Raw genomic sequence first — 22,995 nt, 5'->3', positions numbered from 1 at the left:
TTGTATGCAATTTTGCTAAATCATTTTTTTTAAATAAGGGTATAATAAGCCCTGTTTATAAATCTGTATTATCGGTATACAGAGCATTGCCTGTAACGCGGTCTCAGAATGCGGAATGTGACGGTAGCACTTGCAGATAAGGTGATTTGTCGGAGGAAATGACTGTACTGTAACAACACCACCTTCAGCTGCGGTTTCATTGTCACTCGATTGATTCCTCAGACCCTCAAGCGCTGAACAGCAGGTGCCGGCAGCCAGGCTGCGCCAGATGGAAAATTGTATCTTTAACCCCCGAGGTCACACTGATATGTCATCACGGCATCCCGTTCCCCTGCTAAGTAAGCTTATCAAACACCTCCGCCGCTCGCATTAAGATAATACAATTAAACGGAAACCTCAGTCTGCCCGGCTTCTTTTGAAGTCTCCCTCTTTTTGTTAGGAGGAGAACCCAGCACTTGTCATTGCTGTTCCCTATTAACTCCTCTTCTGATTATTACAAGCTTTGACTAGTCCTGTTAGCGAGTCAAACTCCTCAGTTAATGACACTGCAATTTCCCTCTTTTGAGTGTGTTTTTGTCTAAGTGACTGAAGAAGAAATAATTCATTCTGTAGAGTTTTTTCCTTTAAATTTTCTCTCTACTTAAATAAAGGAAGCATTCAGGGCAACTCCATTGTCTCACTAATTGATTGTTTCTTTTACTTATTAACATGTATTTATAATGGGTAAGCACGTTCCCTTAAGCAGCTCTGTTTGTGTGTAGTATGGGGTTACATTGACTAAAAACAGAATGTGACTGATAACTAGAGATGCTCAGGCTCGGTTCCTCGGGAACCGAACACACCCGAACTTAGGGGATCCGAGTACAGAGTCGGCTCGGTACTGTCGCGCGCCCTCGGAATTGAAAACGAGGCAAAACGTCATTGTGACGTCGACGGATCTCGCAAGTTTTGGATTCCTTTTTAAAATCCAAAATAACGGTGGGTGGGAGGTAGGGCGGACCTCCCTATTTCTTTTCTACCACTGCTGTGTGCCAATGTGTCCTAGATGTGCTAGGAACTGCTGTGTGTTTGTGTCATTGCTCTGTCGCTTACCATCCAGCCAGGTCGCTGCAGTCTTTGTCCGAAAGTGTATGAAAATAATATTGTGATCTGTGAGGTGGTCAAAATTGACTGCAAATGACTTGAAATTAGTGTTATTGAGGTTAATAATAAAGTAGGAACAAAAAAAGTTCAAAATGATGTGATTTTAGCATATTTTAGGATTTTTTTCTAAAAAATCCAAAACCAAAACACGAAGCTAATCCAGATCCAAAACCAAAACCCGTTCACGGGGGTCGGTGAGCATTTCTACAGAAAATGTGCTTCTCGCACAATCCAGAAGTGCGTATAATTGGATGATTATAAAATGTTTACTGAGATATATACCAATCCACCATTACTACAACACTGTGGGTACATCCCTCAGAATAAAAAATCAGAATGGTGTTTCTATATTCTTAATAGCAACAAAAAAAATAATCTGATTTTTATACTTTTTATTATTATATAGTATAATTTGCATTGGCTACGTCTTAATGAGTTGTTATCACACCCAACCGTCATTTGTAACCAATTCTTAATTACAGCTAATGATTAGGTGTTTGTCATATTGCACAATTTGCCCTAATTGTTCCTGAATGTAAAGCTCATTAACATTTCTCTATTATTTTAAGAACGACGGTACTTACACTTTCCTTTCTCAAATGTGAGCACTATAATGTGAGACGCTGAGTTTTTATCATAGAGGTCATTGATCTATTTTTTTCATAGCTGTCCATGTTTCGTTCGCCAAGCTTTAATATTCCTTTGGGACAAGCAAAGATGAACAGAGCAGAAGGGAGATAGCGACTTAATAACATGTTGAAATTCAGCTTGTAGAACTGTAGGATTCCCTGATTACACCATTATAAGATAGGTAAAGGCCTGCTAAGATTATTATTGTTGATTATTATTTCCTCAAATCCGTAAATATTATTATGTTTTTTAATACAAGTATACAGTTATCTAATTTTAATATAAGTGAAGGTTTATTCTACTTAGAATTTTTTTTTTATAATTGTCAGATGAGTAGATTTTTGGAATGGTTTGATTTAGCCTATGGGCTCTCTGCGTGCTGTTGGGTTCGTAGTTGCAATCAACAGATTTGTCTTGGCAGAGACACGATGCAGCTACAGTAAGGAAGATGAATTTGGCAGTAGGAGCTGAGTTATGGCAGTGCTTTTATTACAAGTGTATTTGGCAGACACGATGCATGCTTAATGTATCTGAACACTTTTCATAGGTACTTAAGTATTCGTGCTGAGGACTGATCGCAGTGGGTGGCTACAAAGATGTATATACATTATTGGCATATTACGTCTGATCTGTGGGATTCTCAGCCAGCCCCAGCCTAGAATTCCTTTCCTTACACCTTATATTAAAGCTCACACGTATCTAGTTGTTTCTGTCCCTAGCAGTGTGATGTATCATCATCAGTTATATATATATATATATATATAGCGCCACTAATTCCGCAGCGCTGTATAGAGAACTCACTCACATCAGTCCCTGCCCCATTGGAGCTTACAGTCTAAATTCCCTAACACACACACACAGACAGACAGACTATGGTCAATTTTGATAGCAGCCAATTAACCTACCAGTATGTTTTTGGAGTGTGGGAGGGAACCGGAGCACCCGGAGGAAACCCATGCAAACACAGGGAGAACATACAAACTCCACACAGATAAGTTGTATGCAAATTTTATTCAGGATATAATTATATTGTTTACCTTAATACCTCAAATTGCTCTAGTCTCTAATGATTTTATATAAATATCATGATTGTACAGAGTTCTGCACCGATATGCTGCTATTTTCAGTCTTCATTTTCTCTTTCACTTGTTTTCAATTTTGGCTAAATTAACATAATTTATTCAACCATTGAGCTCTGTAGAAATTGCTTAGGTTAGGCATCTTGGCTACTGGGGTTTAAGCAAGTCTGGTAGAATTTGTATTGATATAATTTGTCGATAATATTGATTGTACGCTCTTTGGGACATGGATTCATCTTGTATTGTTTGAGGCATTTCGTGACACCATTTATGCATTTCTTCCAACTTTGTATCCGCAAGGCTAAACCAACATGTGGGTAAGCAAAGCTTTAGGGCATTGGCGGGACTAGACTATAGCTGCAGCCAATCAGGGCAATGGAACACTGACATGGGTGAACCAACCTTCAGCCAATCAGAACATTTTAGAATGTTCACAGATCCAGAGCAACCTGTAGCCAATCAGAGAAGTAAAACTAACAACACAGAAGTTATAGATATAATATGTCGCTCTCTAAATATCCACCTGGGTCTGCCGGACTGTTTTATAGTTTTAGGTAACAGTAAAGGTAAAAATGTTCAATAAAAAGTAAATACTATGGGCCATAAAGGAAGGACAGCTGCTCACATTCTTGTTTACAATCTATTTTATATTTGAATTTGCATTTATTGCGCTTCTTCTTTAGAAGCGTACAGTTTTGTATTGGATGTTTGCCCAGTGAGGGGCTCACAGATTTTTAGTGAATGTGTCACTTTGGTGTTAGGGTGTGTGATCTCCTTTGCTTGTTTGGCTGAGTAGTGCAGAAATATCCCCAGCGCCAGGATAGGTTAACGATCCAGCACTAATGGCTTGTGTTTAACGGACATGAATTACTTGTATAGGTTTATGACCTTATTCTGACCTTGGTGGCTATATCCTGAGGCACCTAGCACATTTTATAGAATATAACCACCAACAGAGAGCCAGAATAGCAAAAGATAAATGGAGGAGAAAGAAATTAGACACCTGTTTTTTTGCCACAAGAAGATCTGGAGAACGGGGGAGCTCAGGTCGAATATTGGGAGGGATATCGCATTCCATAGCGAATGCAGGTTTAAAGCACTATCTTTATTTACTACATCATCATTATCATCATTTATTTATATAGCGCCAACATATTCCATAGCGCTTTACAATTGGGGATAAACATAGTAAACTAATAAACAAACTGGGTAAAATGGACAAAGAGGTGAGAAGGCCCTGCTCGCAAGCTTACAATCTATGGGACAATGGGAGTTTGACACATGAGGTTAAGTCTACATTTTGCATTTTGGCCCAGCCAGACTGCAAAGGTAAAAGTGACTCATAAGCTAAATGATCCTGTCACACAACAATGTTGGTCAGGGGGTAGTTGTCTTGTGTGAAATTGTGTAACAGGTGGTAATAGGGTAATGTAGTGAGGTTAAGAGGGTGGTTGAGGAATATTATAAGCTTGTCTGAAGAGGTGGGTTTTCAGAGAACGCTTGAAAGTTTGTAGACCAGAGGAGAGTCTTATTGTGCGAGGCAGAGAATTCCATAGAGTGGGTGCAGCCCGAAAAAAAGTCCTGTAACCGGGAATGGGAGGATGTAATGAGTGTGGTTGAGAGACGCAGATCTAGTGCAGAACTCCAGGAAATGTGAAGGATAGATGGAGCTTTCTGACTCCTTGGGGGACATGTCAAATTTACCATTAGGCCTAAGGATGTTATACTTTGATTCCATAATTTTGAAGGCAAAGAATACATATTTATTGCTGCAAACAACTGTACTGCTTTAGATCTTAGAAGGGATGAACTCCCAATTTTACAGCGACCCTGGTAAAGAGGCAAACGCTACAGCTAGTAGTTCTGAGAGCTCCAAGCATACTAATGGGTCTTCCCCTTTAAATTGATTGCAAAAATAGATGCTCATAATTGCTAGAAGACCCAGATGTGGTCCGTTCTTACTGGTCTAGAAGCTCAGCAGACTCTAGATCCAGCCAAGCCTCACCCTTGGAGGACCGTCTATGTACGCCATCCTTCCAATGTGATTGGCCATCATTGGAGTGGGTGACAGATAGAGGAACCCTTCTTCCAAAGGGTCAGGATCAGCATAAGCGGACAACCCAACACTGTTCCCTCTAAGATGAGTGGTCTGGAAATGATGATGTTACAATTGTAATCCTGAAGATTGTGAAATGCAACGTTTCATGATGGAGATCTTCTTATTGAGCTTTTAACCTTTTCCTTTCCAGATTGCTAATCTTAGAACGCGTCATTACTCCCCACCAACCCGATGGCTCTTTCCCTGGAGCAATTGTCATAACTGCTGTCTTCTAAAATAGCAAAATTACATTTTCCTTCTGTAGAAGACATTTGGTCACCACCTTTTTCATGGCCGTAATGGGTACACCATTTACCGCCTGTGCTTTGGAGGATGTCCTTATTCTTGGACAGTTCGGGTCTTCTTTCCACTCTCAGACAACGCATTTCACCTTCAACTGTAGCGGATCAGTTGGATGGAATGTGTGTGGACTTTATTTACTATTAGTAGTTATGATGTAGTAGTAAGGCCTACTAACACTGGGGTGTTTGGTTCAAACCTGACCATTTTACCGGATCGCGTTGGTCCAGTGACAGCGCTGCTGCATTTTGGAATTACAGAGCTCATGGTAACTTAATCTAATCTATATAATTTAATTTAGACAGTTCAATTAAGAAAGGGAACTTCCAAAAGTCAGATAGCTGTCATTTATTGTTAAATGTCATCTGTGCAGGGACATAATTTGATATATGATATAACTTACAGAACAGTGCCCGTGACTTGCACGCAGCATGTGGACTTTTGGGGGATTTCTGAACATTGTTACTAATTCTCGCCTGTCCTTAACTTCATGGTTTGTGTATTGAATAAATAAATAGCAGTCGTATTTGACCTTTGTATTAGACAACACTTTGGTGCTGGCACTGGTTTATTATCAGTGGATGGGCTCGCTTACGTTCAGTCTAGAACAGTGTTTAGGCAACAGGGAGGGTGCGGGGGAGGGGGCACTTCAATAAGCAATTAGTCTGTGTTAATTACAGGTATGAAATGTTTTGTTAAGGCAGCTAATGATGACACATCTTAATGTATAGAGCCTTTTTTTTTTTTTACACCTTGTAGATGTGATAATTAGTCTCTTTGGTTAGCTTTAGCTGCCACTAATTCCCGTGTAATGGATCAATATATAAAGCAACAATTTCCATTCTGCTAGTAGGGAAAATGAGTCCTAGATACACCTTTTAGGGGGAATTCAATTGACAGCGTTACTCCATACTTACCAACTTTCTGTTGGTGAAATCCGGGAGCCTGCAGAGGAGGTGGGCGTAACGGGGGGGGCGGGGCTCCAAATGGCGTCATTTTGGACCCGGGAATCGCGGCGTTTGGGACTTAATTCTGCCCACTTCACTAGGAAGTGGGCAGAATTATCCAGATGCGGGGGATTGCCACACTCGCCCGGGAGCCCGGGAGACTCTCGCAAAATGCGGGAGTCTCCCGGATATTTCGGGAGAGTTGGCAAGTATGCGTTACTCATGAGAATAATGCAGCCCGCGCACTATTACCGATAGAACGGTAATTTTAACGTAGATTTCTGCTCGCTGCTCTCACAGCTGCAAGCAAAAATCAGCGTTTAAATTACCGCACGGACGGCAATATTACCGTAGTAACGGTAATAGTGCGTGGGCCGAGTTATTCTCACGAGTAACACTGTCAATTGAATTCCCCCCTAAATGCTCTAATACTTATGTAAAGTTTATTACACTATTAGGATCCACAATCATTTTTTGTCTGCTTTTTTTTTTTGTTTTTTTTTTTGCTTACTGTTTTCTGTGTTTTGTTATCTTTTAACCACTGTTTGAATATTTTTCCTTAATTCATTAATCTAAAGGAGCGAATAATAAACTAGAAAAGACAAAAGAAACCGCAAAATGGGTACTAAACCCTTAATGAAAACATCTATTTAAAATATGTGCGTAAGAGGGAACTACTTATACACAAATAGGTGACAAATGGCTTTTTTTATTCTGACTTATATCTGTTCTTTGGTTTCGACTCTTGCTAATTGCCAGAGGCCACGGTAGTCTCTGTCAACATGGGCCGTGCTTTATGTAGATATAATATGATGCTAATATTTATGTGAACTGTGCAATATAGCTTTATAAAGGTACAAAGGCAGTCATTATCGCGTCTTTGTTCAATATGGGAACGTTTGTTTTAGCAGGAGAAGCTCATCTCTGCTATAAATTATTACCGATATTAAAAATTACCGTGGAGACCCGCGGCCTTGTGAGTATATATAGTCACAGAACGCCTTGGTGACTTAGAATATTCATATCATTTACAGTGGGGGAAGTATTATGTTGTATGAAACAAAGAGAATGTGACAAACGTGTAGAAGATACTTCTCCTGTCACAAGCATTGCTGCTGACAGAACAGTTAATTTATTGATCTAAATCGGCTATTTGGGATGTAGGTCAGAGGTTCAGAGAGATTTGACAAAGGACCAACTGCTGTGTATTGAACTTTTTCATTTATATTGTTTATATACAGTACGTTGTCGTTTTAAAATAAAGTTGTTGTTTTTTTTTTTAATTACTGAGGCATCACTGCGGCAGCCATTTTGTGGGTATCCAAAGCATGGGTCACGATATCAGTAAGCTCATAGGCTGCATTCTCATGAATATCGTATCCAAAAACTCCAAAAACATACTAGTAGGTTAATTGGCTGCTATCAAAATTGACCCTAGTCTCTACCTCTCTGTCTGTCTGTCTGAGTGTGTGTCTATATTAGGGAATTTAGACTGTAAGCTCCAATAGGGCAGGGACAGATATGAATGAGTTCTCTGTACAGCGCTGTGGAATCAGTGGCGCTATATAAATAAATGATGATGATGATCCGTGCTCCAAAATTGCTGCCTCTGACAGCTGCAGAAGCCAGGTACATTTTATAAAGTACCAGCACACATTTTATGCAACCATAGAAAAAACTGAAAAAGTCCATAATAAGTGACATCGGACAAAGCCAGCAGGGACTGTGTACCAGCCAGGGTCAATATACAGAGGTATAAAAAAGAAGCAAACAGTTAGCACATTCATATATCTGGCCTGACATATGCAAAAAATTAGACAATGGGGTATATTTACTAAACTGTGGGTTTGAAAAAGAGATGTTGCCTATAGCAACCAATCAGATTCTAGTTATCTATTTAGTACATTCTACAAAATGACAGCTAGAATCTGATTGGTTGCTATAGGCAACATCTCCACTTTTTCAAACCCGCAATACAGATGTATAGAGGTGTATTCTCTTTTTTTTTTTTTTTATTTCCCTTTAATGTTGGGAGAAGGAGGTAGGAAGGGGGGGGGGGGGGGGGTAGGGAGGAGAAGTAACGGAGACTCCCGGCAGCCAGCAGTCATTGGTCAAGTTGATATTGGTCATCAGTCATATAAAATTATAAGAAGAAGGTTGGGATATCCTGGGGATGAATACTAGAGGTGTTAGAACCAGGGGGACTATTATATATAAGAACCAATCACACCACATTTGGAAAAATTTCTGGGATTTATTATTTAGATATGCCGAAATTTTTACGATTAAGGCCAAGAACCAAATTGTGTTTAGGAGTTGTCTGGAGGGGGGATCAGGGTTCTTCAGTTATTGCCCACCAGGCATCTGGCCACGTTAAGGAGTTGCACGGACAGCTTCTCCATGTATTTGTTAAGAGCATCTAATTGGGGAACCCAAAAGAAAGGACCAGGGGCATTTAGCGATCTGAACCTGAGTAACGTCACTGATTAAAGAAGCCGCGTTATCCCAAAACAGAGCAATTTTTGGTCATGACCACCAGATATGAAGAAAGGACCCCCGTTCACACAGCCTCGCCAACAAAGGTCAGATGTGGTACTGTACATTGGTTTCAACCTGGTCGGGGCCAAATACCACCGTAAATAAATTTTATAAGCGTTTTATTTTACAAGGGAGGAAATAGAAGTTTTTCGAGATCCGTTCCAAAATTATTGACCAAGTGTCCTCATCTGGTGGCCTGGCCAAAATTAGCCTCCAAATTAAGTTCATGAGCTGGGGTTGTGGTCTGTTTTGAGTTGACAATAGGGTTATATAAATTAGAGATAATACCTCTTTGAATAGGGTCTCGAACACACAGAGATTCCAGCAGAGTCCGCTCTCTCGTAACAGCAGGTTTCGGAAGGGATTCGACAAAATGTCGCATCTGAAGGTAGTCGAAAGGGCTGACGGACGGGAAATCAAACTTCACTTGTAAGGATGACAGTGGCGTACAGCGACCAGATTCGAGGACGTGTCTGACCATTCTGATGCCTCTACTAAGTCCAGATTGGGATAATCCTGCCTTTTTTCCAGGTCAATGTCACTCTGGATTTCAGAGAGGCGCTATTGGGAAGGGTACGGTGTTGGTCCCAAATCCGACAGGTGAAGGAGGTGACGGGGTGAGACTTTAATGCAATGGACCAATCATTCGCCGGGTTTCCCAATGCTGAGCCCAAGAATGACACCCTGCAGTAAGAGGATTCCAAATCTATCCATCTTGGGTCCTTTGGAAAACCACGCCACGGCCTGGCTCAGATGGGTAACTATATCTAATAGAGGTGAGCATCCGGGAAGCCTCAGCCTCCACTGTATGTAGCTCTGCACAAAGTGACAAAGCTAGTGCGTGGGGGTTTATGGTGCCAGACAAATTGAGAAAACCAGTGGTGCAAATGTATCAAGATAGACTCTGGGACCTTTACCGGTAGCGTTTGGAGAAGATGGAGTAAGCTAGGAAGTATATTCATTTTGAGGGAGACAATCCTGCTTAACGAGGAGATGATCATTTTTTGCCATCGGAGCAGATCCAGCTTGATTATTTTTATGATATGCGGTAAATTTGCTGAGTAACAGAGCATTAGAAGTGGAGATTATGTAGACCCTCAAGTATTTTAATTTGAAGCATTGCCAAGAGAAATTAAAGTTGCTCTTGAGGAGATCCAGGGTAGAAAGCAGTAAGTGAAGTACAAGGGACTCTGTTCTGGAGACGTTAATCCGATACCCCGAGAGGGAGCCTTGGGCGGCGAGGAGATCAAAAAGATTTGGGATGGAGGTGTGTGAGTCTTAATCACGAGAGCAAAAATCAATGGTGATGGAGAACAACCCTATCGAGTGCCGTTCAAAATCGGGAGTGAGGAGGAGAGTAATTCCGTTCACCGAGAACCTCTCCGAGGGGCCAGAGTATAGAGCCTGGATTCCTAGTAGAAGTTACCATGAAATCCAAATTTTTTTTAAGAGTTTTTATCATAAATGCCCAACTAATGCGGTCAAAAGCCTTTTCTGCATCTAGGGAAAGCACTATGTCCGGGATCTTGAAGGTGTTAACAGTGTATAAAATCTATGACACGTCTAATGTTGTCACGTGCTCGCCTGCCTGTTATAAAGCCAACTTGATATTTAGCCAGGTGCCTTTAAATATTTACCTTGCATCTACTTCGTCATCCTCCTCTGTCGTACTTTTCCATACGATTGTACTTTGCGTGATTTGTAACTCTGCCCGGCGTTTCGGAGCCTTGTGGCGCCTCGCCAATAAACGACGAAGATTTTATTTGAAAGCACAAAAATGTTTTTCTATGGCAAAACTAAACATCACTAATAGCACCGACTTATCCCTTAAGCAGTATCACAGAGCGAATAACCCTCATGTTTTTCAGTTAAAACAGGTTAATCCATAAAAGCATTTCCCGGTCTTGTTAAACGGAACCATTCAGAGTTTTAAATTGGTTACATCTGTACCCCACACTGTCCTCGCCTAACCTCATTAAATCCAAGTCAAATAGCCAGCCGAAACCAAATGCGCTTGATTGTCTCCAAGTAAACCACAGCGGCCCTGCTACAATCTGCATTTCCTAAAACTGATAACCTTATAGATCTACGCAGAGCCTATACAGGCGATTTATACACCCTGATACATAATAAATATATATATAATTTATGCTGGAGGGAACAAGACTTAGCAGATTCAGCCTCAGTATCCTTTCGTAAAGCAGCAGAAAGATTTCAGCGAGGAATAAAATCCTATTAGAAGGTAGAAAGCAAAGTTTTGTGACATGTTAAATGATTATCCTCCCGGGAGAGGGAATATGAAGCTCTTAAAAGCCATTCAGCCGAGAGAATATACACCTCAGTCTTTTCCTCTTGGGACTTGTCTATTACATTATCTGCTGATTGCTCCGCTGTCATTGTGACATGCCTTGGAGGTTACTGAGGGTTTGTGCAGAGGAAATGAAACTGGTTTTCTCTCCTGGAAAATTTATAGGAGATCTATAGCTGCAGGAAGTTGTTTGGTTTAGTGGGTCACAGGATACGGTAGACGCAAACAGGATGTGCCATGTCTTTTAGAATATATCTCGTCTCCATCTAACCCTGGAGCCGACCACATCTCTGCACAACAACAAGCAGCCTTATAATTGAGGAGAGAGTACCTGCTGTGTATGTGATCTGATAAGATCATGTTAGTCTGCCTCACACTGAGAGGGGTATGCTCAGGGTATACATACAACTGGTGAGCCAGGATGAGGACTGGGGTAAAGGAGGTTTCAGTAATTGTGGGTTCTCAATTTAAAGGGCAAGTCCCACAGCCCATCATTTTGGCAAAGGAACAAACTGACAGGTGCGGACCTAGACTTTTTTTTTAGGGGGGGCATCGATTTCACTCTGATTGGTTGCTCTTGCCCTCTCCGTCCCTTAGATCAGACCTCTTGGCCGCAATTTAATGGTATGTTGAGTGCTGCTGTGGGGGGGGGGGGGGGGGGGGGCAGGTCGATTGCCCCGGTCTCGCCCCTCTGTCCGCCACTGCAAACAGGACTCCCTTCAAAGATGTGTCATGGTGTGGCAGTTCTGAATATAGGACCAAGGAACTGATTTAAATTGTTACAATTTTGGGTTTGGACAGTGCAATAAAATAGTAATAAGAAAAGACTCTATGGTGGTTTAGTGGTTAACACTTCTGCCTCACAGCACCAGGGTCATGAGTTCGATTCCTGACCATGTCTATATTATTACATGACCATTTTATATTATCATCTTTGGAGTTTGTACATCCCGTGTTTGCGTGGATTTCCTCCTACACTCCAAATACATACTGATAGGTTAATTGGCTGTTATTAAATGGACTCTAGTCTCTCTCTCTCTGTCTGTGTGTGTGTGTGTGTTAGGGAATTTAAACTGTAAGCTCCAATGGGGCAGGGACTGATGTGAGCGAGTTCTCTGTACAGCACTGCGGAATTAGTGGCGCTATATATATATATATATATATATATATATATATATATATATATATATATATATATATATATATATATATATATATATATATATAATGGTGATGAGAACCACTCAGCCCATCTAGTCTGCCCATTTTTTACTCCATCTTAACCTCAAACCCTATTTGATCCTTAGTACTTTGTGGGCATATTCAATTAGCTTTCCTGTTCGCGGTAACGCGCGTTACCGTGAAAAGTGCACAGTATTGACGGTAATACGGTACCGCAATAACGCGATTTTCCTTCGCAACCCTATGGGGTGTGTATGAAATTCCACTTTATTGCAGTACCGTCGATTGCCTTCGCGACCCATTCCGGCACGTTACCACGGACCAGAAGCCTAATTGAATACCCCCCTTTATGTCTATGCCAAGCATGTTTAAATTGCTCTACTGTATTATGCTCTACCACCTCTGATGGGAGGCTATTCCACTTACCCACTACCCTTTCTGTGAAGTAGTTTTTCCTCATATTTCCTACTCCCCCCCCCCCCCCCCCCCCAGTGTCAGTACATGTCCTTGTGTTCTAATACTTCTCTTCCTTTGTAGAATGTTTCCCTCCTGTACCTTGTTCTAACCCTTGATATATTTGAATATTTCTATCATGTCCCCCCTTTCCCTTCTCTGCTCCAAACTATACATATTAAGATGTTTTAGTCTCTCCGGGTAAGTTTTGTGCTGTTGGCCATGCACCATTTTAGTTGTCCTTCTTTGTACAGTCTCTAATGTATATGTGTATATATATATATATATGTGTATATGTATATATATATATATATATATATATATATATATATATATATATATATATATATATATATATATATATATATATATCCATCCTTCTGGAGATAGGGCCTCCAGAACTGTACACAGTATTCTAGATGAGGTCGCACCAATGACCTATACAGTGGCATTATTACTTCTTTCTTTCTGCTACTGATTCCTCTCTCTATACAACCAGCATCTGACTTACCTTCCTCATTGTTTTGTTACATTGCTTACCTGTCTTCAAGTCACCGGAAATAGTGACTCCTAGATCCACGTAAGTGAAATTAAAGCTTATATGATGCTGCAAGATCAGCTCAGGGGTGTTGTCTCCTGGGGTAAACGGCAGCACTTCCCATGCAGCAGCCAAATACTACCACACCAGTGCATTGCCTCGGTACAAGTAGCCGCAACTAGCTTTATTTAACAGCGTAAAATAAACAAAACATAACATAAATCCTAGCCTGTCTGGCTCTAGCTAACAAAATAAGGAATTCCCTCTCTAGGGTGGAGGGACCTAGTGTCCCACACACACAAAATAACAGAACTTACAGGCCACAATGGCAGTCTCTCTCAGCAGGCCTCTGACCTGTTCCCCAGGTAGTGAAAGACTGAGGGAACAGTCGTACTACACCTCACAGGTGCAACTCATAATTATCCGGCAAGTGTCTGGCTAGTTGGAAGACCTGAAATGGGCCTAATGATCGTAGCCCGCCCTTCTCTCTCCATTCATAACCCCAGGCACCCTACACCAGCCTTTCCTGCAACTGACGGATATTTGGGAAGCTCTTTCGCAAACACAAAAAAAATCTCCCTGGGGTTTTAAAACAAATGGGACTGCAACATGGAACATACTGTATATACCTCTCATCATCACTTCCCCAGTGCTTCTGTCACTGATCTTAATAAATAAATAAATCCTGAGCCCTATAGCCCTAGAATCTACTTTCAGTGCTGCTATGCTTTCAGCAAGCCTCGGACAGGGGCTGACTGGGCTAGCGGACAAGGGGCATCTGCCACCCCTAACCAGTTCCATAGTGGGCTACCTTGGGCTGGGTCACTGGACTACCTGCATTTTTTGCTCTTTAAAAATGTTCCTAATAGGCCGCTGAGCCCAGTCTTGCCCCCACCTCGTGCTAAAATTTGCCAAGCAGCCCCTGGCCTCAGATGTCCTGACTCTTCCTCTTCCCGATGTTCTATCCTGGATTAAGCACATCCATGAGCCAGCTTGAATCCGGCTCCCATACATGGCCGGCTATCTGATCGCTTCCTGATCTCAGACAGAGCAATTTCTATGGGATGGACCCAACCACACAGCGACTTCTAGGGCTACTTGAAACACTCACATTTATATATAACTGTATTATAGTACACAAATGTGGACCAAACCTGTCTACATTTAATATCATATTTAGTACACATGTTTAATATCCCTATACACGTTAAAAGACACCAGATATATTTAGGGCGATTACCGACTGGCGCCAAAGTACTAGATTTTTTAAACGCTAGCAAATGCATGTAAACCGGTCTAGGAATGGAACCCGTTGGTTCAAATGACCCCATAACCACTACAATCTGCGCTCTGGAGCATTTGATTTGCAGATTCAGTTATTGGCGCTCTATCGACCCCCCCCCTCCCCCTCCCCCTCTCCCCAACTGCAAGTGCTCATTACCACCACATGTCAAATATGATTCCATTAGCACATGGCGTCGCTGGCTTCTAAGGCAACTTCTGTGGTTCACCAGCCTCAGGAACAAATTTGTGGCGTTGTACAAACTGCATGAATATAACATTCATATTTTATCCATTTATGACACACTTTTCCCCTGTAGACTCCAAATAAAATATTAAAATATTTATCCGAATTTGCTAAGAAAAGAAAGCCATCCTTGCCTCAAAACATAAATCTAAAATTCACCACCGTAGACTAAATATTTTAAATTCTATTTGTACTGTATTCAGCGCAGTCCATTAATTCGGTGAAATATTCGCTGCTAAAGGTTTCACATCAGCAGTGTGGTGTCAGAATGATACGGTCTCCCAGCACACTAGAGGCCCAACGCTATGTAATGTGAACGTTGGTTCAGGACTGTTTGTGTTCCTGCTTGTTCTATTTCCAATCCACTAGTGTCACAGGAATGGAATGAGAGGAAACCAGGATTAAACCTCTGGTCTCCCCTAGGGAGAGCTGCTTATTATATGCGGATATATTCAGCCGGTTCTAACTGCAAACAGATCGTTCTGTTCATTCGGGGGGAAAAGGTGACGTTTAGAACTTGCGTATCTGGCTGTCAGGATGCTGCACTGAAGCACTTGCCAGAGTTCTGCAGCAAGCCTCTAACATACTTCATCTAAAAGGGATGGTACATTGAAACGTATTTTATACCTTTAGCTAATTTCTCTTTTTAAAAAGGTTCAATGTTGTTGTTTTTTCCCATCGTGGCATGCTATGGTGCCCCCCCCCCCTAATGAGTAATGCTATTGTGTTCTATGCTGGGTTCTGTATTTTGTCTAAGACATGCCCGTTCTGTACAGCTACCCACATGTGCCAACTTCAATGGCCTATCTGGTATCGTGGTCTGCTAAGAAGATACTAGCCGGTGTTAGTGCTGCTGAGCAGGGAGAAACAGAGTCTAATGCACCCCCGGTGTTCACCAGGGACCCCCATAAGGGAGTTTGGACTTCGCTGCAAGAGGGTGCGCAAGTCACGGTTCTCCGAGACAGCCACTGGTGTAGTAACTGAGTGGATGGGCATAGTCATTTATTGGGTCAGAACCAGCCGAGAAGCGAGGTACAAGGGAAGATCCGAACAAGAGTTAAAGAGCCGGAACTAGAGATGAGGTGCCAAAACGTAATTCATAGGGAAGTCAAGAGGTAAGCCGGGTCACAATGGAAGCAGGATCAGACAAACAGGCAAAGTACTGGAGCTGGTATTTATCCCCAAAGGTTGGCTCTGATAGGTGGGCGGTAATTGGCGGTCAGACCACCGACAGGAAGCTGAATAGCGTCAGGTTGCCTAGCAACGAGATGGCTTACTGTACATGCACTCGCAGAGTGCTCAGAGAAGCAGGAAGTGCCCCGTTGCTAGGCAACAGGACACGAAGCAGCCGTCTCTCGCACCTAATGTTAGTGCGGCGGTGGTGCCTGACCTCTGGCTTCTTTAAACCACAATTGGTCTGAAATTGCTACTTCCGTGAACCCAAAGCAATCCCACAGAGATCTGATCCAGTGTGGTTTTTGATTGGGCCAGATGATCAATCTTGTCTTCTAATTACCACATTGGCCTGGGGTCCACCCGGGGACCAGAGACGCCCATTTAGACCAGTGATGGGTAACCTGATAGACTTTAAAAGATGCAAGTGTGGTCCTCCTTCCTTCAAAAGGGCCACACATTGCCCGCAGACCTCCCACTTGCTCCAAAATAGCCCCATTTGCCACAAAATGCCCCTACATGGACTCAAACCACCACTTCCCATAAAATGCGCCCTCATCCCATGCCTCCTAAATGCTACTCGGTCCCCCCCCAAATATATAATTTATTCCAGAGTAATACAACTTCTCAGGCAGACAGGAACCAACAAGCTTACATTTATAGGAATATAAATTAAATTAACTATATGCGCGAATAACTGCTTACATACAAACTAATACTTTCTCCAGTGCAGAAATCAGCCAAAGACACTAATCTGAACACGTGTCTAATTTCAGCACTAATTCCCTAATGTCACATTTCAGTAGCGACTAACGAGAGCTGGACGCTATACTTCTTATTGATTGTGCGTTAGGTGAAGGTGGAATGGTTAGTATAGTCTTATCTCAGCATTGGGTTTTGAACCCTGCATAATATGGGGGATGGGACTTAAAAAAAGAAGTCAATAAAAAATTTATAGAGGTGGAGGCTGCCAAGATATGTGTATTATTTTTTTATGGGGTGTTTAATAGCAGCATACAATCATATTTATGTAGTCCGGTCTTGAAAACCAAATCCTGTGTCTTGTTAAGGTTTACCTGTCAATCATATATGAATGATGTGCCTTTTAACAGTGCAGCCTAATTGCACTGTGCAACTAATTAGTCCACAAATCATTAATCAACCCGTTCCTCTTTGTGTCATAAATGCCATGTGCATTATTTAAATTAGCTGTTACGGCAGGCCTTCCTGATTGTTTAGATATCTGTTTAGTGTGTAGGTGACCAGTACTATTTATGTAACTTTTTTTTATGAATGATGGAAGTTAAATTAGTAGTAATGCGCGTAGATTTACATTTTAGATAATTCTGGTATTATCTGGACAGTCTCTAAGCCACAGCAAGCAATTAAATATTTGCTTTTAGTTTTTAAGCTGCATTATGGCGGGGGGAGACAATTGATTAATTGCGATAGATTACAAAACCACAGTTATCTCCATTAGGTTTTCCTAGTGCCCAAATTCTGCCCCAAGGAGATCTCCAGCAGAGCTGTATTTTGGGGTTGTTGGCAGTGTAAGGGTTATTATTGTTGCACCTTGTGCTTTTGGGATTGTACGTAAACACACAGTCCACCCAGATTCTGTAAACAAACTGAGTCAGCTCGGACTGTTGGCCCAGATACAGTTTACTTGGGTTTGTAACTGCCCTGTGCCTTTGTTCCAATCATTCAGAGGCGTCTCTATAAGATTTACAAAATCTATCATAAAGAATGCACAGAAAAACACAGCACATATACTAGACAGGGTTTTAGAGACATTATGGTTTTCAACAAAGCTAAATTAAAAGCATATATTATATAATAATTCGAAGTATTCTTATCATGTATTACATAGCACCAACATTTTACTCATACTTACCAACTTTTGAAAGTTGGCTTCCGGGAGCCTGCCGGGGGAGGTGGACGCGATGGGGGGTGGGGCTCCAAAATTTGCGTCATTTTGGACCAGACCCCGTGACGTAATGACGCAAACGCGTAATTTTACCTAATTCTGCCCACTTCACTAGGAAGTGGGCAGATCCGGGAGACTGCCGCATTCTCCCGGAGTCCGTGAGACTCGCGAAATGCGGGAGTCTGCCGGACATTCCGGGAGAGTTGGCAAGTATGATATTACTGTATGGTACTGTATAGGCATAGATTGCTTGTTTATTCACATCAACTCCTGCCCCAGTGGAGCTTACAATCTAATTTCTATAACACACACACACACGCACACGCACACACGCACACGCTAATTTAGTCAGAAGCCAATTAACTACTAGCATGTATTCGGGCTGTGGGTGCTCTGGGGGAAACCCGGATAAATACACAAAAACTCCACTCAGATCGCAGCCTGGTTCGATTTTTACCCCCAGCAATAAGAGTCAGCAATGCTTACCTCTGTGCTGCTCATTTACATTTCCTATGAAAGCAGATTGTTCCCAGGAAATCCAGATTTTCTCTAAACTACTTGACCCAAAATAATTGTTTTATATTTAACTATGAATGCATTAAATTATTTTATTAGCTCATGTGATAAGTGAAGATTGCTAACTTTCAAAAAAAATGTTTGAAATAGTTTTGAAAACTTGTAAATTTAAAGTTTACTTCCACTTGGTATGAACTTTAGAAGATTCTCTTGAGATGTTATTTTCCTTGATTGGATTGCTATGGGTACTAGACCCTTCTACAGCTTTTGTGCGTCTAGCCCACCCACTTCCATATCAAATGCCATTTTGTGTTACCTTGTCTGCAGGTGTTGGCTCACTGATTGCAACCAGTAGCTGGTGCAACCATTTTACAGGCTGCTTGACGGTGCATCGGAGACACAGAAAGAGTTTAGTTCTGCTATCGGATGAAACTTTGCAATTGATCATGTGAAATTGCAGTTTAGTAGAACTGCATTTCAAAAGTTAGGTACACACTACACAGTTTTCGTCCAATAATCGGCTCAATCAGCCGACATACGACCGCTCGTTTAAAAGTCGGGTCAGTGTGTGTTGTGACACGATGGTCGAAAGTCTGCCTAAATGGACGATTGTCGCCCCATTTGGTTGGTCGTACCGTTTAATACTTTCGTTCCAATCTCGTTTCCGTTGTGTAGTGTGTATAAGTTTCCGACCGATCCACAACAGTGAGTACGAAATTACAGTCATTGCTCACGACAACATGGCTGTAAAAAGTCGCTAAAGGGACGTCCGCTCTTCCCTTTATCGTCCTAAACAAGGCTAGTGTGTATGCAGTCCATGGGCCGAGCGATCGGACCATCGATCACATGTAAAATGTATCGCATGTAAAATCAATCGGCATAAAAAGTTGGACGAAAATTCTGTAGTATGTACCTAGCTTTAGATAAACATTCAGAAAATGTCTACTGGGATTTACAGAAGTGCTGCAAAGGGCTTTTAGTGATAATAAAACAAATACACAGACACATTTCTGGAGCAAATATTAACTTTATTATCAATATTATTTTGAGATGGAATTATCCTTTAAGGAATTGTCCACTTACAGATTACTTTTATTGGTGTGTAGATGCATTATATTGCTATTTATATTCTACAAGCAGTATTGATTAGTTCTGTTACAAAGCTGCTTTAAGTTTCGCATTGTGTACACTTATCCAGAAATCGGTTATTCCCCGTGTTTGTGTGGGTTTCCTCCGGGTGCTCCGATTTCCTCTCACACGCCAAAAACATACTGGTAGGTTAATTGGCTTTAACAAATTAACGCTGGTCTGTGTGTGTGTTAGGGAATTTAGACTGTAAGCTCCAATGGGGCAGGGACTGATGTGAGTGAGTTCTCTGTACAGCGCTGCGGAATTAGTGGCGCTATATAAATAAATGATGATGATGATTCATGGAGGAGCAGGATCAACAACTTGGACCATATAAAGTGGTTTGCGGAGAAGCATCGATAGACGTCAGAAAGTTGCAGAAACCTTGACACAGAGTAATACAATAGTTGAACTAAGCCCTAGAAGTGAGATCTGCAGCCGGTTTACCTGAAGCAGGAAACGTCCTTGTGTTTATACTGAAGGGAAATCTCTAGTGAACAGGGGGGAGGTTGGGATGGGAGTTAATTTGTAACTAACAAGCTGAGGTGTGTCTGCAAATTACTGTACACACCCGAATCATTACCATTTATAATCCTTTAAAGACGCCACATTTATCTGCATGACGCGAGGTTGAGGAAAAAAGGAAAATTCTGATTGTCTCCGTATAGAATTTCATGGTCTCTGACAGCGATACGATACACCTGCATGACTTTTGTTCTGCTTAAATTTGCCACATTTTGGTCTGTTAGAATATTGGATCAGCTCGTAACTAAACCGTTCATTCCACAGGCCGCACAGTCTGTAAACAATTAGCGGTCGTGTGCGGAAACATACCCAGCGGCTGCTGTAACATCAAGTCCGTTTATATTCTCACTATCGTATAGTTCAGACTTGGCCATCTGGGGGGTTTCTGGTGCTATTGAATTATAGATCATCATCATCATTTATTTATATAGCGCCACTAATTCCGCAGCGCTGTACAGAGAACTCACTCACATCAGTCCCTGCCCCATTGGGGCTTACAGTCTAAATTCCCTAATATAGACACACACACAGACATAGACAGACAGACACAGACTAGGGTCAATTTTGATAGCAGCCAATTAACCTACCATTATGTTTTTGGAGTGTGGGAGGAAACCAGAGCACCCGGAGGAAACCCACACAAACACGGGGAGAACATACAAACTCCACACAGATATATGACTTTAGAGCTGGCTGGGAGTTGTAGTCCCACAACAGCTGGCATGCCACCGCTGCTATAAAGCTTTCTTTGTATTACTGAATGAGAGTTATTTTAGAAGTTCTGTAGCTCATACTATAAAGCAAATGCTGGCAGGGCATGCTGGGACTTGCAGTTCTATAACAGCCGACGATCCATAGTTTTCCTCATGCTCAAGCTGCAGGACTCTTAGTTAGCAATACGGAGAAATCTCTAATGCAAGCAGCCTGTTTTCGTGTAGTTTTACATTAGACTGTCTATCTCGGCATTTTCAACTGGTTTTTTTTTATTGCTATTTAACTTTTTTTTTAGTGTTTTAATATACATTATATATATTTCATTTTATTTTCTTATGTTAGATCTAAGAAAGTGGTCAGCCTATCAGATTGCCTACAGGTATCTTCCATCTCCAAGGCAGATGTGGGCTTTGAGCTGGAAGAGCTGGAGCAGGCTGCCAACTTGGTTCAAGAGGAAGAAGAACGTCAGCAGGTGCCAGACGGCGTCCTGGAGCAGCCCGGGGCGCTTGTTCCATCTGAAACGTCGAGCAGCTCTGCTTCTGCTTCATCGGAGACTGAGTGCTCCTCCTCAGACGAGACCTCCAGCAGCAGCGAGGAGCTGGAAGAACAGGACTCATCCGATGAAGTCCGGTGTGAGGCTGACACACCTCTCATACAGGTTGTGGATAATAGACAGACCCAGCCTACCAGAGCTGCAGGTTCTCTCCTGGCACAGACATCTGTTCCCTTACAAACGGAGGAGAAGGTACAAGCAGCAATTACCATCCCTGAGAACCCCCCAAGGCACACTGCTGATGACACTGACAGGTCCCAAGAGGAGGAAGGAACAGACTGTGCAGTCCGGCGTTCGGGGGGGAATGAGCAAAAGTCTCTAACCAGAGCGTTCTTAGAGGTGACTCCGAGGATGAATTCGTTGCTCATTGTTGAGCAGTCGGAGGAGGAGGAGGACAAGCTGTCGCCTGTAGAGTAATCTCTCCCCCGTCCTTCTCTCATTAAAGACTTTTCTGTCCACGACAAGCGGTTCGGATTGCTTTTTCATTATAGATAAATGACGGTCTTGTTCTCTGGATACTTCATTAGCGCAAGAGACGTCTTCCTGGGCATCAAATCAATTGAAGTGACTGAGCGAGGGGAAAAAAGAGCCTGATACCGTGTTAGCCAATAAATCAATCAGGACGTGATCAGTATTACATTTGTGAGTTTTTAATAAGATGCCTTGAATTGCTAACGAAACAGGACACCATGGCGAGTTTCTTGGACATTAAGGTCCCATCATTTGGTGAAATGTGGTTCTACCTATCAATGTCATGTTGTGTTATGTTCGCACACGGTTTTATGTTGGTATGTCAGGAGCCTAAAACTATGGGGATGGGGGACCAAAGGATAAGAGGAACAAATTACTCTTAAATATTGATGTTAACCTACAGTACTTCACTTTTATGGCTCTTATGTGATATTTGGTCTTCTCTTAAAGAGTATTCTTTGCCTACGCTTTACACACACACACACTAGCCGCAGACATTTTGTTGTATGAAGCAATGTTTGTGAGAATGTAGCTTATCAAGTCACTAAGAACTAGCCTAGTGATGCCTTAATGAAATCACTAGCTCCTAGTGAATCGAAAGCAGCATTCTCATGAATATTGGTGCAGCCCACAAAATGGCTGCTTCAGTGACGTCACTAGTAAACCGATTGGTCGCAATCTCGTGGATATTGGTACAGCCCACAAAATGGCTGCTTCAGTGACGTCACTATTAATCCGATTGGTCGCATTCTCGTGGATATTGGTACAGCCACAAAATGGCTGCCTCAGTGACATCACTAGTTAACTGCTTACATTCTCATGGATGTTGGTTCAGCCCACAAAATGGCTGCCTTACTGGCGTCATTAGGTAGTAATGAGCCCACAAAATGGCTGTCTCCACTATGTGTAGGCAACAGGTACAATTTAAGTCTGTATGTAGTGAACATTACATCACTATTGCTATTGTTTTGTCTCGTAATAAAGTGTTTTTCTCTCGGTGAGTGGATTTGTTAAGCTGCATAACTGAGGATTCTGGTAGCGTTACTGCCTAGAAATAAGAAGAACCCTTTGAAAATAATTGATAATATTGACGTCCTCTGTATTTTGCTTTGATACCAGAAAAAGAGGGACATGGTAACACGCTGGGTTAAAAGGTGACCTCTCTCTTGTAATGTTTTCTTTTTTTAGTTTCCCAAAGTGTCCTTCCTGAAGACTTCGGTAACTGTCAAGAAGAGATAGCCATT

At 41.9% G+C, this 22,995-nt stretch overlaps 1 protein-coding gene across 1 annotated transcript in view; it reads left to right on the top strand.

Moving 5' to 3' along the window:
- SHQ1 (SHQ1, H/ACA ribonucleoprotein assembly factor) overlaps positions 1-22,752 on the top strand; it is a 72,792-nt gene extending 50,040 nt beyond the window's left edge. The window contains 1 exon segment of the mRNA XM_075183461.1: positions 21,070-22,752. Within this exon segment, the coding sequence (XP_075039562.1) occupies positions 21,070-21,697 (628 nt within the window). The 3' untranslated portion in view covers positions 21,698-22,752.
- The last annotated feature ends 243 nt before the right edge of the window (positions 22,753-22,995 follow it).

Source organism: Mixophyes fleayi, chromosome 8 (genome assembly GCF_038048845.1).
Source record: "Mixophyes fleayi isolate aMixFle1 chromosome 8, aMixFle1.hap1, whole genome shotgun sequence".
Classification (NCBI taxonomy): Eukaryota; Metazoa; Chordata; class Amphibia; order Anura; family Limnodynastidae; genus Mixophyes; species Mixophyes fleayi.
This window is presented reverse-complemented; position numbering and strand designations above follow the sequence as displayed.